Source organism: Alligator mississippiensis, chromosome 4 (assembly GCF_030867095.1).
Source record: "Alligator mississippiensis isolate rAllMis1 chromosome 4, rAllMis1, whole genome shotgun sequence".
NCBI classification, from domain to species: Eukaryota; Metazoa; Chordata; order Crocodylia; family Alligatoridae; genus Alligator; species Alligator mississippiensis.
Genome location: NC_081827.1, coordinates 99,333,015 through 99,349,417, shown reverse-complemented (window position 1 = coordinate 99,349,417; position 16,403 = coordinate 99,333,015). Strand labels below are relative to the sequence as shown.

At 47.1% G+C, this 16,403-nt stretch overlaps 1 protein-coding gene across 2 annotated transcripts; it reads right to left on the bottom strand.

Moving 5' to 3' along the window:
- Positions 1-2,705: 2,705 nt before the first annotated feature.
- On the bottom strand, positions 2,706-9,293 carry DNAL4 (dynein axonemal light chain 4). Of its 2 annotated transcripts, none has more exons than XM_006276240.4 (4): positions 9,200-9,293; positions 7,488-7,713; positions 5,363-5,446; positions 2,706-3,938 (listed from the first exon to the last, which is right to left on the bottom strand). In XM_006276240.4, exons 2-4 carry the CDS (start codon positions 7,557-7,559, stop codon positions 3,774-3,776), a joined length of 321 nt encoding a protein of 106 aa, XP_006276302.1. In that variant the 5' UTR covers positions 7,560-7,713; positions 9,200-9,293; the 3' UTR covers positions 2,706-3,773. The 2 variants fall into 2 exon arrangements, with proteins under 2 accessions (XP_006276302.1, XP_019345215.1); XM_019489670.2 differs by having other exon boundaries at positions 7,488-7,710.
- Positions 9,294-16,403: the final 7,110 nt, after the last annotated feature.

The following is a 16,403-nucleotide window of genomic DNA, read 5'->3' as shown; positions in this document are numbered from 1 at the left end:
ATATGGAGCTTTCCACAAGGAAGATGCTGGTACCTCTCTATCCCTAGTCATAGCGAGCAAGTGACTCAAAGGGATTATGGATGAAATACCAGGTCTTTAGCTTGCTGCTTACCAAATGTTTATAATTTCTTAGTAGTTCAGTGGTTTATGGCCAAGGTGGTTTCAGTGCTGTGAGGCCTCAAAATTAGGTTTCAAGGTTCTTTATCCTCTCCTGTACTAGAGACTATAAGGGGGTACCTCATGCTTCCCCACCTCGCAAAGCCAAGTTTGAGATTGGTCTGTGGATAATGCTCTCATACCCAGGCTCATTGCCACTACTGCCTGTGCTGGAGCCTGTCCTCTAAATAAGGAGCCTGATACCTGCTCTGGGGGAGTTTGCAATCCTTAAATGCCTAGTGAGTTTGCTGATTTGGTGTCACAGACAGAAGCAGAAAGTAGGCTGGGTGGGGTGCCCGCAGCCCTGCATCACTTCAGTGCCAGCATTAAATATTAACCAAATGATTTTTCATCAAGTCAGATCTGAGCCTGCAGTGAAATGAGAGCAAGAGATGGACAGCTTCAAAGCCAGCTCTTATCAGCTGGCAGCCTGTCAATGTGCCTTGTTGCCACGACATTTATTGCAGAAAAGCAATCACATTCCCACCTCCCGTTCCCCACCTGCCTTCTCACTGGAGCCAAGTCCCACCTGGGGTGTGGGTGTCCCAAGTGGGTGGTCATGACCTGTGTGGTCTTTTCACCCCTTTCAGGGAATCTGTACTCCCCACTACACCATCCAAGAGATTATTGCGTTCTCCTCAGCAGGAAAGCAAGTCACAGATGACACACTGTTTATCACTGGATATTGAAGCTCGGTGGCCCATCTCAGCAAGTAGATAGGAAGATTCATTCTGGTTGGTACCAGACCATGCCATCATGACACCTTCCACCTCCCTGCCTACCTGGGATCCAGGCACCACTCTTTGGTAGGATGATGGTGACAACACAAGGTGACAGTAAGAAAGACCTTTCTTCTCCCTTGTATCAGTCGCCAGGCCAATAGACCTCTTGCGTGGAGTACCCCAGCTGATCTACTATGGTTTTGCACGGCACAAACTTCAACAAACTGTGAAGCTGACTGCAAGTTCTGTTCCAAAGTGGGGAGGCACCATGTGAGGTCCAAGACAGCCAGCTGCAGAAAGAAGTACTTGTAGAAAGAGATGATAGGGAGCAAGGGAAATTGCCATGTCCAACTGCACGTGTTTTAGGAAATTGGAAGGTTTATCTTCCATCACTAAATCCTAATGAGAGGATTGGGGATCAGCCAACTTCAGCTGATTGCACTTGCAGGTCATAGAGACATGACTGTGGCCCTATGACCACTGGATAGATAACAGACTGGAAGTGGGGCCAAGATCTGTTTACTGAGGTAAACAGGTCCCTCTCCGTATGGTCTCTGCAGGTCAGCCTGACCCTTGCATGAGTACTCATGACCAGGGTGCATATGTGTACACACAGGACTGTTAACTGTTCATTAACATGAAAGAAATACAATAGAAGAGACTGCAGAAGTAGTACAAGATGCTCCAAATCCACAAGAAGCAGGACATTCCATAGCTCCTTGCCTTACCTTACTCTCTAGCCTTGAAGAAATGCATATATGGCATTGAGGAGATGAAAAGGCTTAGATCAAAAAAAGCTAATTTCCAGTTAGCTCCCACTGAGCACCTGTATCCAGGGACCATTGTTGGTGACACATTTTCAGTAATGCAACCTTTAATTTGAAGAAGTGATGGGTATCTACATGTGATGCCATAAAGTACAGTAGTTCGTTTGACTTATGAGAAAGGAGTACTTGGCTCAGGGAACCTTTCTGCTCAGTCCTCAGTTGCACATCAGCATGAGAGTAAAACTCAGTTGACATCTGAAGGGTAGGAACTCTGGGTAGGATGTGGGGTCCAGTTGCTACAGATAATCCAAGTTACAAAATCCTCCAGAATTTATTTTTATTAAATTAGCTGTTTACAGTAGGACTCACAATATGCCAAGAATTTTCCAGGTATTCAACAAAAGGATGGTCTCTGCTCTTAGCACTTGCAGTCTAGTCCCAAACAGAGGTTAAGAAACAAGCACAAACAGGGATTCATTTTTAATAGTCAATAAGATTCACAGTAGGCAGTACTGGCTGCAGGGCTGGAAGGACTAAAATGTGGACAAGCTTGGGGCCTTGCACTTAAGCAAGAACTGGTTCCGGCTGTACCACTTGTTGGCATTCTCAGAAGAGTCCAAAGTTCAAATGAGCCACAAAACCTGACCTTTTTAAAGGAGGTGCCCCACTTCTTCCCCCCTGCCCCCAAGACCAAGACTGAGGAAGATTGGTGGAGGGCAGAAGGTGGAGGGTCACTTGCCTTGTTGCTGCTCTTTATTCCAGGGATAAACAGAGGACCTGAGTTTCAAATACTGTTGATCTGGCAACTTCCACTGGGCACCAAACTCCTTTTACCAGTACAGAACCCAAATGAAAGAGGATAAAACTCCTTTCCCTATCTCTGCAGGTCACTTGGCTGTCCAAAGATTGAGGTGAAAAGGTATTCATAGCCTGACCCCTGAGATAAAACACCACTGGCAACAAAGAGGTCTTGACTTACCCTACCCGATCACATCAGGGCTACCCTCGCCTTGATGTTCCCCACCTGGATGGATTCTGAAATGAAAATGTCAAACACAAGTGACATCATTCTTTTTATTGTAAAAAAAAAATTCCCAAATGCATATAAATAAGCCATATATGTAAAATACAATTAGGTCCATTCCATCTCTTAACACACTTCCCAGAGCTTTAAAAAGATGAAGCAGACTGAACGGACTGAAGTACAAATGTACATTAAATCTCTGATGTCTGAGAGAGGCAGGTCACATGGAGGCCTGTCCCCACTGTGAGCCTCTAAGCCAGATACAGAGTACACACAGCACTGGCACCCATGACACTCCTGAGAGCTTATGTTCCTCTCAAGCATGAATCCAAATTTGGTAGAGTGTTCTCACCCACTCCTCCACTTGCCACAAACCGCCTAAGTTTCAGAGCTATATCAGTGCTCAGTGGGTGTGGAAAAGAGGAGGGGTCAATCTGGGCTACAGCCTTCTGCTGGGTTTGAACTGCCAAATCTTCACTCTGTTCTCACACCCAGGCAGCTCAGCTGTCATGTTCCTCTCCCAGTAAGTGGGAAAGAAGTGCAGAAAGGCAGAATTAGCTCCCGGCACTACCTGGGACAAAGGGGAGAGAAGTCCACATAGGACCTGTTCCAAGAGGTCACCAAAAATGCTGTCAACATTGATGGCCACTGAAGGAACAGACACTGGTCATGAGAGCTATTCTATACTGCAGGAAGGATTGCAGAGGAGAAGAAAAATAGTATGGAAGGATGGGAAGAGCAGATGGACAGCCTGGTTATTTTCTTTGTTGTTTCACACCCATTCCCAGTTCTAATGTATGGCTTCATAAACTGTGTCTCATGAGACTGCAAACCCACCAGAACCCCTTGCCTAACTTCACCCTCTCTGGAAGAGCCACACCCAAATACAAGATCATTGTGAGACCCCAAGAAGTAAGATTTGATAACTCAGCAGACTGACACATGTACACACACCATACGGACTATACATACCCTAGTAAACCGGTACGTAAATATGAAAACAACTCTCAAAGTTTTACTATTAAAAATAAAGCCCTGCTTCAAGATAGTACAAAACCCAGGAAGGGAATTAAAATATTCCTTGTGGTGACATGAACATGGATGTCAAGAGCACTTCCAGACACAAACAGCCAGACTGCCACCAAAGAACATGTACAGCAGGTTCTTCACTTCATGAGTAATCTCAAAGCCAAAGCCCTCGCCAATCACAACATGCCAGGAGGAGCCAAACTTCTTGTCCATTGTCTCCTTGATCATCTTGGCAGCACTCTAAGGGACAAAGAAAGAGAATAGTCCAGGAGGAGGTAGGGGAAGCAGCACGTGAAAAAGATGGGAGGAGGGTGTTCATGTGTATAAAAGCCCTGCTCTCCCCATTCTTTGATAGGCCTCTTCAGTGGAGAAGAACAAGTGAGACAGTTATAGCAGAGAAGCTGAGACCAAGACAGTGACACTGCAAGGGTCAGAGATTGCTTTGCTGGAGACTTCTTAAAATTCAGCAGAAGCAATGAAAGATTTGTACCTAGGGCCTGGTATATCTCTCACTTATCCCAAATTGAATCAGGACTGACCTGCTGAAATGAATGGAGTTATTAAGTAACAGAGTGAAGCTGAGTAGATAACTATATCCTTACTCTTGGTTATTTTTGAGGGATCTATTTTTCATCCAAGCAAATCCTAAGACACATCTCTTGGGATTGGTTGGACTTTAACTGCCTCCTCAAATAACCATCTGAGGTTTTCTTTGGTTCTTTCATCATCTGACTATTAGCTGTTTTCTAGAACAGCACCCCAGCTAGACAAGGGGGCCAAAGAGGTGGTAAGGGGATGGGCACTTTTAAACCCTGCCTGGGGACAAATGGCAGGTAGCAAAGACTTCCCTACTGTGAATCTCTTGCTCACTCCTGCATCAAACAGCTGTTGCAGCAAGCAGACTGTGCCCTGCTGATCATCCAGAGCTTATGTGAGAGCCAAGGGTAAAAGAATGCACTGGTCTCAGTGTATTAATTCAGGGAGGTTGTAGAACATCTCAGCCCCTAGCATGCCAACACAAGCATGTAATCTGTGGATCAAAGTCATCACCCCTTTTGCTCAGAAAACTGAAGGCCTAGTGGGCTGAGGAACCCAGCTGCAATAGGATCCCTCTGAAGGGTCAGAAGGCATACAGAAGACTTTAATTTACGCTCTGCAGGAAGATGTTCAACTCTCTTTCCAACTTTTGGTAGAGTTAACCCTGGAAAATACCTCCAGCACCTTCCAAGCTGATACAGAGTTATCTCAACAGCCCTATGCCAGCCTTAACCCTGCCTCCCAATATAGAGGTCATTTTGGGAGTAGGGACGAAGTTTGCTGGGTGCAAACCAGAATCAGAAGGGGCATGGCCAGAAAGCATAGCAAACCTGCTACTTTTTGCTTCCTGTGGCTGACAAGGAAAGCAGTGGGTAAGTCAGAGAGGACCTTCAGTTGTTTCAACTGACGCTGGGGACCAAATTGGAAAATCTGGTCATTTCTGACTTTGCTCCACTCCTTTTCTTCCTTTGCTCAATGCAGACACAGAGCACACAGTTCAAGACTAGAGTATCTGACCTCTTTTCTGTCCTCCCCTCCATCTTGCCTCAGAGTATTCCCTGTGGATGGAGCCACTGTCTGAAACCAGTTGAGTCAGACAGAACAACCTCCTTGGAAGTGGTTGCTACCTCATTGTTGGTGGCATATTTCTCACAGGCGGTGACACACAGTTCCATGGCCTCCACACGCATCTCCTCTGGCATGTCTGTGTGCTGGGAAGAGCAAACATATGAGAGAGAGCTGAACAAGAGCTGGGCATGAGATAAGGGCAGATAAGCAGGAGGGACTCTTCCCTCCATCATTCTACTGCTGTGCCCTTGTGTTGTCATGCAAATAGTCGTGCATGCTAGTTCCTCTACACTCTGTCTCAGTGGAGGCAGAAACATTGCCTCCAGGATCTCACATGTTCAGAAGTGAGAGCCTGAAGATAGCCCTGACTCAACAGAAATTAAAGATGGAAGTTTGTGATGTCACCTCTTGTCCATCCCTGCCAACACCACATTGTTCCCTTTGGATATTTTGATGATTCAGTGTTTTAGTTTACAAGTAATGATGTGGGATTACTTACCCCAAGGGGAATTAAGGACATGCATATGTATCCTAATTTTTCCTTACAGATCACAGTGTTTTATGCTCACGCTGTGGTAAGAAACACTAAATAATTGCAATAAACACTATAGGGATATCTAAATTGCACAGAACTTCCCCTGTTCTGGGCTCTTCTCTCAACTAGAAAAAAACCTCCAAGCTCTGCACAGCACTTTGGATGTGGTAGGACTGCTATGAAGTCAATAAGGTCAGCTCTGAGGGAGTGAGGTCAGAAAGGGACTGCTTTGTACCACCCCAGCTTGGCTTTGCTAACTGACAAGACACCACATGGGGTACAGACCCAGGGACAATTACTTATGGAGTAATTTCCCTTGTATATTACTCTGTAGTAAATGTAGTCAGTAGTAAGCAGACCCATGATGAGCTCAAGACACTTGCCTGCTGTAGGTGCTGTTACAGTACCTGGGCACTAGGTGGCAGGATAGTCAGTTTGGCTCCCTGGGGATGAAACTGTGACATGTAGATTTGGAGCCATTTCCAAAGAAGAGCTGCTGATCAGGAGCTCTATTCCCCTCTAAGCAGCACCGGTGACACCACATCTGGAGTACTATGTCCAGTTTTGCCCCCACCCCCCGACTATAGAAAGGGTGTGGACAAGCTGGAGAGAGTCCAGTGGAGGGCAGCTTGGTGGGGGCTGGGGCACATGACTTACGAGAGGCTGAGGGAGCTTGACTTATCTAGTCTGCTGAAGAAAAGACTAATGTGGATTTGATAGCAGCCTTCAACTATCTGCAGGGGGGTTACAAAGAGAATGAAACTAGACTGTTCTCAGTGGTGACAGATGACAGAACAAGGAGCAATGGTCTCAAGTTGCAGCAAGGGAGGTTTAGGTTGGATATTAGGAAAAACTTTCTCAATAGGAGGGTGGTGAAGCACTGGACAGGTTACTCAGAGAGGTGGTGGAATCTCCATCCTTGGAGGTTTTAAAGGCCTGGCTGGGATGATCTAGTTGGGGGATGGTCCTACTTTAAGCAAGGAGTTGGACTAGATGACCTCCTGAGGTCCCTTCCAACTCTAATTTTTTATGCTTCTAAGCCAGGAGCACTACAACTGTAACAAAACTGCTCCTGCTTTAACCTTGGATGAAGCAGTGTTAGAAATTGGAGCTCTTCTACTACAACTGTTTCACTCCCACCTTATCCACACATGTCTGTTAGAACAGATCTGCTACCATGTGGTTCAGACCAAGAGCTCCCCCTTCCCCTTTGTTAATGGCTCCAAATATGTGTGACCATACCCTAAGGGCAGTATTTTTCTCATGCAGTATAGCCTCTGCACATTTTTCAATAGGCAGTTTTACCCTGGATTTGAATGATTTACTATGTAGTAGATCCATGTCATGTGCTGATTCTACTTTTACTACATAGTAGAATCAGGTTTCTATGGAGTAAACATGCTGTGTATCTGACCCACTGACCAACTCTGGAAGGAAACTGCTTTTCAACTGCGTCACAGGAGAGATGGACAGTGGAAAAATGGCAGGAGGGTAGGGCTCCAGGCAGAAATGGTATTCTACAGTTCTGTTCTTGCTGCAGCTCAGTAGCAAGGGGCATACTGATTTGTGGGGAGCAGGTAGGAAGGAAAGACATTACCCTCCCATCCCTGTGCCCCAACACTTTTACACATGCCCACTCTTCTTCTTACCCTGATCAGTGGGAAGCTGTGAAGTCTTTTATAATCAGCCTCCTCCTTCTTTCCCTCCCCAGTGTCTGCCATGGTCCTTCCACTGTGACCCCAGGAAGGAGCGGAGGGGCTTGATTGGTACCAGCAAGGTGCTGTGGTGCCGGAGACTAAGTGGGGTGGAATTCTCCAGGATCAAGCAGAACACAGGTTCAGCAGAGGCAAGAGGTTCTTTGCCCAAGGGACACTGCTTAAAATAGGGAAAAAAGAAAGCAAGCTTAGACAGGCCAGTATAATCCCTAAAAGAGCCGGAATGTGGTCTCTTCAATTGTTTACTGCATCTTAGTACCTTTTCTACACAGAATATTATTAATAGGGTGAAATTAGAGACAAGGAGTTTGCAAAAAGTTATTTTTACAGCCAAGCCTTCCAGTGTGCTGCAGCTCCCCTGGGTACAAATCTACAAAGAGAAACAAGACTGACATGATGGTATGGGGGATTAGACACATACACATTCAAACAACACTTTCCGACACGGAACTTGGCAACAGCCAGCATCGGCCTGAGGTTATCTTCCTGTTCTTTTCAGGATATGGACTCTTTTACTGCTTGCAATGAGGCCACAGTGTGCAGGTGGGACTCAGGGTAGGCATTAGGACCACATTCTGTGTGCACTTCAGGATGGAAATAATTAATTGGATTTCTTTTCTGACTTTATTCCACTCCAAAGTTTGTCAGGCTACATCAGACTGCTGCACTGCTACCTGCAACAGGCCAGCCTCTCAGTCGTGACACAGTCGCCAGGCACTCCCCGACTGGCGAGCACATAATGTTTCACCTTGGCCTCTTCTTTGGTTCTCCTCTCTGGCACATGATCCCCCTCCCCGCCTCAGGATGATGGGGTAGCAGAACATATTTGGAAAAGAAATGATCCATCACTAGGCAACGATGCGCCAAAGACTTCTTTCAGGTTTTATTAAGCTCCGCAGACTGCAGAGATGCTGGCTCCAGCAACATGTACAAGGGCCACTGGTGCTCATAAGTGGGGTCATGGGATTTGCATACATCTTCCTGCTGCCCTTGGCACTAGCTAGAGACAGCAGAGGTCAGGATTTTGGGCTGGGTGACATCAGGTCCCTACACACCCAAGCTGTCATGCTCTTGCACACTTCTCCACCACCCATCTCCCTGGGTCCCAAGGCCTGTCTGACCCTCCCTGGACTCTGTCATGTATGGGGCAGTTCATAGGCAACAAGATGTGCACATGTATATGTGTATGTGTGCCTGTGAGTGTATCTGTGTAAGCATGCATACAAGTGTATGTATATGCACGTATCTTATGTGCGTGCGAGCGCGCATGTGCATCTATGAACGTGTGCACACGTGTATGTGTATGCCTGTGCATGTACATCGGGGAGCCAAGCTGCGGGGAGCCATTTCACCAGCACAGCTCTGCTCCCTGGAGGGCGCAGGGGGTAGGCCTCTGCTTGGGGGGCAGTGACCCCCGGTGCTGCAGGTAATTGGGGGAGGGGCGGTGGGTTTTGGCAAGGACGCTGTAAGGGTGGCCCCGCCCCTTGCGCATGCGCAGAAAGAGAAGGGCGCCCCAGGCCCCGAGGACGCGGGCCCAAGCGGTCTCCGCCCCCCCAGTGGCACAGGGCCCGCGGCGGGGAGGGGCTACGCTCCGGCCCTGTCAGACACCCGTAGGGGCCGTGGCCAAGGGACGGAGTCGGTCTCACCTGCGCCGCCTCCTCCCGGGCCCCAGGCCCAGCCTCGCTCCCGTTGTTAAGGAAAGAAACGTGCTTGTCCTAGCAACCGGCTCCGGAAGTCCCACCTCCCTCCTACCGTCCGTGTTTCCCCGCCTCCCATTAGTTGGAGTCGAGCGGGCCCCAAGTGCGCTATTGGTTCCTCCGGGTGTCGGTCCCGCGGTCGGGTCCTTCGGCTCCGCCTCGGGCCTGGGGCTCCCGTAGGTGTCTGTCCCGCTCCTGTCCCACGCGCTGCCCGAAGGCGGCGGGGTCTGGGTGCGGGTGGCGGGCCCGTGTGTCCCGCATCGCCCCGGCTCCGCGTCCGCGACAGCATGGCCTTGATGTGGTCTTAGCACGATGCCCCCCATGAGTGCGGGGCACTTGCGCCCTCGCTACATGGCACCGCCCAGGCCCACCACCGCTCCAGGACACTGCCAGGCACCAGCTGCCCCACGTCGTGTCACCCCGTGCCACACCACAGCGAGCCATGCCGTGTCCCCCTACACTACACCATGCCATGCCACACCACGCCACGACGTGTCGTGCTGTGCTGTGCTGTGCCGTGCCATGCCACGCCACATGAATTTGGGTTAGATATTAGGAAGACTTCTCTCACTAGGAGGGTAGTGAACCATTGGAGCAGGTTACCCAGAGGAGTGGTGGACCCCACCCTTGGAGATTTTCAAGACCCAGCTAGATAAACTCGGGATGATGTATCTCGGGCTGGAGTAGGGGGTTGGACTAGGTGACCCCCAAGGTCCCCTCCAACCGATTCTCTGATTCTGAGCCATGCCATGCCGTGCCACTCCTCGCCTCTGTGGCACCAGGAAACATCACACCTGGCACGTCCAGCGTTGCCCAGAACTCACCATTTCCCTCTCCTTCCCCTGCAAATCCTGACTTCCAGCAATGGTAGTGCAGCTTTGCTCTGCCTTTGGTGCTTTGAATGTGTCTTTCCCATGCATTTCCTGGGTCAGACCAGAGCTACCATTGGTCTGACCCAGTTTGTCACTGCTTCCGTTCTTATTTTTACACAACGGGTAGTTAATTTGTGAAATTCATTGCTACAGGGTGGGAGAAGCAGAGAGCATTGCCAGATTCAAACAGGGACTGGACACATTTCTGGATGATAGGCCTATTAATGGCCATTGAGCCAAACGGTTGGAGATGTTTCCTTTGGCATCTCTGACCCAGTAAATGTTGGATGCCAGGGAAGGTACTGAATAGGGAATAGATCACTCTAGAGATATCCAGTTCAGTGCTGTCACTGCACATAAAACAAAAAGCCCTTCTGAGTTGCTGCTTGATGACAGGGCAGCAGGGATGGGAGCATTAAAAAAGTGTGTGTGTGGGAGGGGGTGCCACTGTTGGAGATAGGCCTATTTGGTGCACAAAGGAAACCATGGGCAAGGCTCACAAGGAAATGGTTAGCCCCCCCGTCATTAGAGGGGGTCAGTGAGTGTGTGCCAACACGATTCGTCGGACAACTGATGCAAAAACAAGGACAGGAGTGAGGGTCAAAGTTTAATAACAAGTGCTCCAAGGGGGGACACCAAATAGAGCACACCAGCCAGCGCCCACTGGCCCTCAAACAAGTCCAAGGAGCCAGTGCCCACTGCCCAGTGAAATTCTGCCCAGCGACATGAATGGATGAGGGACAGGAAGACGGTCCCACAGTCACTGGTGGTCCTCTTGGCCAGAGCCTCCTTCCTGATCAGACAGATGGCCAGCTTAGCTAGGGCCAGGGAGATGTTTACCAGGATTTCCTGGTAGTTGGTGGGGTCATGGACTGGGAGTACTTGTTGGAAACAGGCCTATTTGATGTGCCACTTGGTCATGGGACAAGGCCCATCACAGGAAACTATAAGCCTCCCTTAAGAAAGGAGGCCACTCAGGACACATCAACTAAATGAGTGGGACAACAAAAAAGAAAACGGGAACAGGAGTGATGTCATAAGTTAATAACTAGGGCATCAGAAGTGGACACTGAACAAAGTGCACCGGCCAGCACCCACTGCCCCTTGAAGGAGTCAAGAGATTGTCAGAGAGGGGATACTGGGCTAGATGGACCATTGGTCTGACCCAGTATGGTGCTTATGTTCTTATGGCAATCAGGCTGGCCAAATGCACTGAGTAGGGTATTTGTGGTCCTTGTTGATGGAGCTGTCACTCCCACAGCTCCCTAATATTGCCTAGTGATTATTTCTGCTCCTCTACAAATCAGCCCTGCTCCCCAGAGCCTACATCCACTGTACCTGGCCCCTACCCACCATCCGTTCAGGTGCATTACCCTACATATGCCCAACACATACATTTCTCTAGCTCTCAACAGCTTTCCATTTTACCTCCATGACCTTCCTTCTTTGTGTTTGTCATTCAAGAGGCCTGGGGTGGGCACTTGAAGCAAGATCCCTGCCCTCATTCCATGCTGCAGGGTGGGTAACTCCCAGGTTTTTTTAGTCCCAGACTGAATTGTTGGGAGATATGTGGAGAAGCAAAGGAGCCATCCCTGTTGCTCACAGGAAATATGTAGGGGGTGGAGGGAACAGAGTAGCTCTGAGCTGTTTGGATCTTCCTGCTTCTTCCTCCTTTCTACCTTCCTCTGAGAACCATGTGAGGCTGCTGAGGGGAGGAGAGAGTTTATCTGCCCCCATCAGCAGCTTTGATAGGATGCTGTGACCCAGAAGGTGGTCAAGAGGGGCAGGCAGCCAATCTGAGAGGGTTTCACTGCCACCCATGCCACTCAGCAGACATACCACTGCCATACCATGATGCATCATGTCACAACACTGGCACTGTCAGACCACCATGCTATGGCTCTATCATGCCACAGAACTACCAACTTCACTTACCTCCATGCTGTGGCACTGTAAATATCAGCCATATCATGATGCCATGACTCTAACTTGCCACTGACCTTCTGTCTTTGTGACAAGGGCATTGCATTAACAGCAGTGCTGCAAGGACATTCTCTTCCCCTTGGAGCTGGAGAATCACAATGCCACAAGGAACAATTTTTCAAACAAGCCAGAGTAGTTTGGAAGCCACTTGACAGTTTTATGAGCATTCTGAAGAATTTGAAATTATTTTTGCCTGCTTTTCTTCTTTCTCACCCACCTAGAAAGGAGATTTGTGAGCCAGGCTTCGGCAGCACTGACTTTATTAGAGTTGTTCCTTGCAAAATTGTTAGCGTCTTGGCAACTATAGATCATTCAGTCACTTTGCTGAACAGTACAAGGGTTTGAAGGATTCTTTGTATTTTTTAAATTAAAATATACCAGACTGTAGCTCGTAAACTACAAGAAAATAGGTTTCAAGCAGGGACTTGCAGGAGAAAGTAGAAAAGTGACAGCTGGGGATTTGGGTGTGTTTCCCAAATAAGGCCTCCTGAAAGAAGGCACTGAAGAAAAGAAGATGAAGAACATGAAGGCCATGGGAGAAGGAAGTGAGGGGTATAATAAACCCTCCTCCCCCAACCTTTAGCAGTTGCCTGCCTCTTGTGCCTGTCTGATGGGCTGAGAGTTAAAATGGCACAAAGTGAAGTTTTGTTTCTATCTGGGAGAAATTTTACAGTCTTTGAATTCTCCTTTGCCTGGGCCTGAAAGCTTGCAAATAATAATTTTAAAAAATGCAACTATCTAGTTGGTCTAATAAAAGATATCACCACTACTCAAGAGTTTGGTCTGCCTAGTCTCACCATCTACATTTGAAAGTTAATGCAAATCAAGGTAAATTGTGGAGTCCAACTGTAGTAGTTCCTGAGTAATTCATATGGGAATACTGTCATTCCAGGATAACAGTACCTTGTTCCTGTTTAGCTTCACCTGTTTTCGCTCATTTAGGGCTTATCCAAAAAGAGAAATTGCCCAGAAATAGTGTCTACATCAATATTCTTATCTTGGAATAACACTATCCAAATTGGGAGTTAATCTGGACTAGCTATAGCATTTTAAATTCAGACCCTACCTCCCCTTAATATGGAATCACTTTCTCATGTAAAAATATCCTTTGTTTCTCTGCGGCTTCCTAAGCACAATTAAAGGCAGTCATGGGGGTAAGGCCCCTGGATCTCAGATATGTGCAGGGTGATCCATTTCTACTTACTCCCAGAATTTTGGATTGGAAACCAGTCTTTCCAGGGACTTTTATTCTCAGACTGATCTATATGACATAATTTTGCCAGCAGAACTCAGAGAGTGATAGTAAAACCCTTCTTTCCGCTGGCATAGTAACACTACCTTACTGAGCAAAGGAAGGCTTCTGCTCTCTCCTGGTAGCCAGCAGAAGGCCTGTACTGTATAGGCACCTTCTGTTAGCTGCTGCAATCCCTTCAGCAGCTCCTGCCTTCTCAAGGCACACTTCATGGCCTGTTGGCACAGCTCATAAAGTGGAACTGTGCGGAGCTCCCAGAAATCCTGTGAATATGAAAGTGCTCCATTGACATTCCTGCTCATTTACATATGAAGTCAGAACTGATAATTGACTTGAGCTACACCCATGTGCAGGTGGGGCCATAATATTTTTTTCTGATTAAAAAAACCTATTTGATTTTGGTTCCCTCCCACTAACCCCTGTAAATAACAAAAGCGATCAGAAAAACCTCAGGCTTTTCAATGTGTTATTGTAAAGAAGCCACCATCCTACCCACACCCCTTGGCTAGCCAATAAACGAGATGAATGAATAGCAAGCAAGTAATTAGCTCAAGGAGAAGAACAATATTTGTGTGGCATTTCAGTGGCATAATAATGCTACCATGGAGAAGAACCAATTAAATAATTTATTTTCTTTTCTGTTTTTTAAGAGACAGAAGTAAGTAAGAATGGGGCCACAAACAAGCAGTCTGAACCCAGGCTGACAGGACAGGCACTCTGGAAAGAGAAGCATGGTTTTGCAATTCAGGGAACATCTACACCACATTCTGAACAGTATTGGCCCTGATGGAGATGCTTCTTTCTACAGCCTCTCCAGAGTACTTTACCTCTTAGGCCCCATCTCCTGACTTGGGAAGGGGGCAAAATGACATTCCAGTTTTACTTCCATTGACACACCACCAAAGAAAGAAACTTTGCCTATGTGCACTCCTGCTCCATGAGTGCCTGGGCTCACCAATTTGTCATGTCAGTGGTTTGATGCAGCCCCAAGAGGCTTTCTGTCTTAAAAAGGGTAAGGCACTTGACTGCTTCCCAGCCTCCACATAGGTCCTCTTCTCTTCTGAATACCATCGGTGCTCCCTCTCTGCAAATCCAGTTCCTGATCAGCAGCAGGCACCTGACTCTTAACAATTTAACTGCTGCCTATGGGTTTCCAGTTTCCAAATAACATCAGTGACTACAGCCAGGACACACATTTCTGACTGGTTCAACAGCTGCAATCAGGAGCACAGAAGCAGACAGGAGCACATTGCAGTTCAAAAGAAACAACTACAATCTGTTAACATTTACACCCCCCAAGACAGGAAAAGACTTTAAAAGCAACCAGTCTCTCTAGTGTTCATTGTGCTCATGAATAGCCTTGTTTTAAATAACTACAAATAACTAATCAAGTGTAACTAACATGCTGTTTTAGCAACCTACTATATTAAATTACTCAGACACAGAGAGCTGTCTGATTCTCCCTGTCTGGATATTGGCTGGGTAGATTGAAAGAAATAGATAATGCATATGTTGCATTATTCATTGACTGCAGGAAGGACAGACCCAAGACGGTGGAGGCGGAAGCTTTGATAATATTTTTTGCAAAGAGCACAGGTGATACACTGAACATTTGCTTATGTATTAGAACGGTGGTCTGAGTATCATTAGACTAGAGCCTTGTTAACTTCACTTTCCTGACAAAGCAGCTGCACCAATGCTGGAGCTAACTGCCTGGAGACTCAGGAAAATGATACTGCATTGACTCACATTTGAAAACTTTTCTTTGCAGTCATAAAGAATAGATGGGAAGTACTGGGATTATTTAGCCTGGAGAAGAGGCACTGAGGTGGGATTTGATAACAGTCAGTCTTCAAATGCAAAAAGGGTTGTTACAAAGAAGAGGGAGATCAGTTGTTCCCTCTGTGCACAGGGGATGGGCCAAGAAGCAATGGGCTTAAATTGCAACATAGGAGATTTAGGTTAGATATTAGAAAGTGTTTTCTGGCTGTGAGGGTGGTTAAACACTGGAAAAGACTATCTAGGGAGGTTGTGAAATCTCTGTCACTGGAAATTTTGAAGAGCAGATTAGACAAACCTTTGTATAGGATCATTTAGACAGGGAGTAATCCTGCCTTGAGCAGGGGCCTGGACTAGATGACCTAATGAGCTCCCTTCCAGCTATACAATTCTATGAAACTTTCTTGGTCCTTTATTCTTTTACAGCCACTTATTTTTTTTCAAAGTTTTATGATTTGTAACCTTCTCCTTCCCTTTTTCTAACACCTCTGTTGTCTTGGAATGATGTAATGGAATGGCAGCATCAGTGGTATTTGTGGATGGTACAAACTGCAGCTCATCTCTTTTGCATTGAAGAGACAATTAGGGGGAAAAAAAACCTCTGGAAGGAAGATCCTCCTGTCATTACTTGGTCTCCAGGCAGCTACTCTAATCTCTGCAGGGATGATAGAGAGCCATACTCTTCTAAAATCAGGATTTCCACACACCCCCTCCTACACACACACTTTTTTAATGCACCCATCCCTGATGCCCTGTCATCAAGCAGCAACTCAGAAGGGCTTTTTGTTTTATGTTCATCTTTACTGTTGCTGAGAGAATAGATTCCACTGTGTAGAGGTTCAGGAAGTGACATATGGGACTAAGCACCTTTGACTGTTCAGAAATAATAGTCATAGGGGATGTTTCTCAGGGAGCCCTGGGGACTACTTGCAGGGGTTAGCCATCACCAGTATAGAGAGGTGAAAGTGGAGAATAGCAGAACCAAAAATCAGAGGCTCCCTAACAGTTTTTGAGGGTGGGCAGGATAATGGGACCTTAAAATGTAGATACTCCTTTCACCATATGTATACCCTGCCTGGCAGGGTGTGGTGAGGGGCAGGAAAATATGGAGGCTGCTTTTTTGGAAATGTTATTGGCCCTTTGTCAAGAGTTTTTTCTAGGTAATATTATGAGATCAAGTGCATGGTTGCAATAGATTTATTTGGGATCTAGCAGGAGAACCAGACCTAGATCATCAGCTCCTTCATTCGTCCTGGCCTTAAATGGA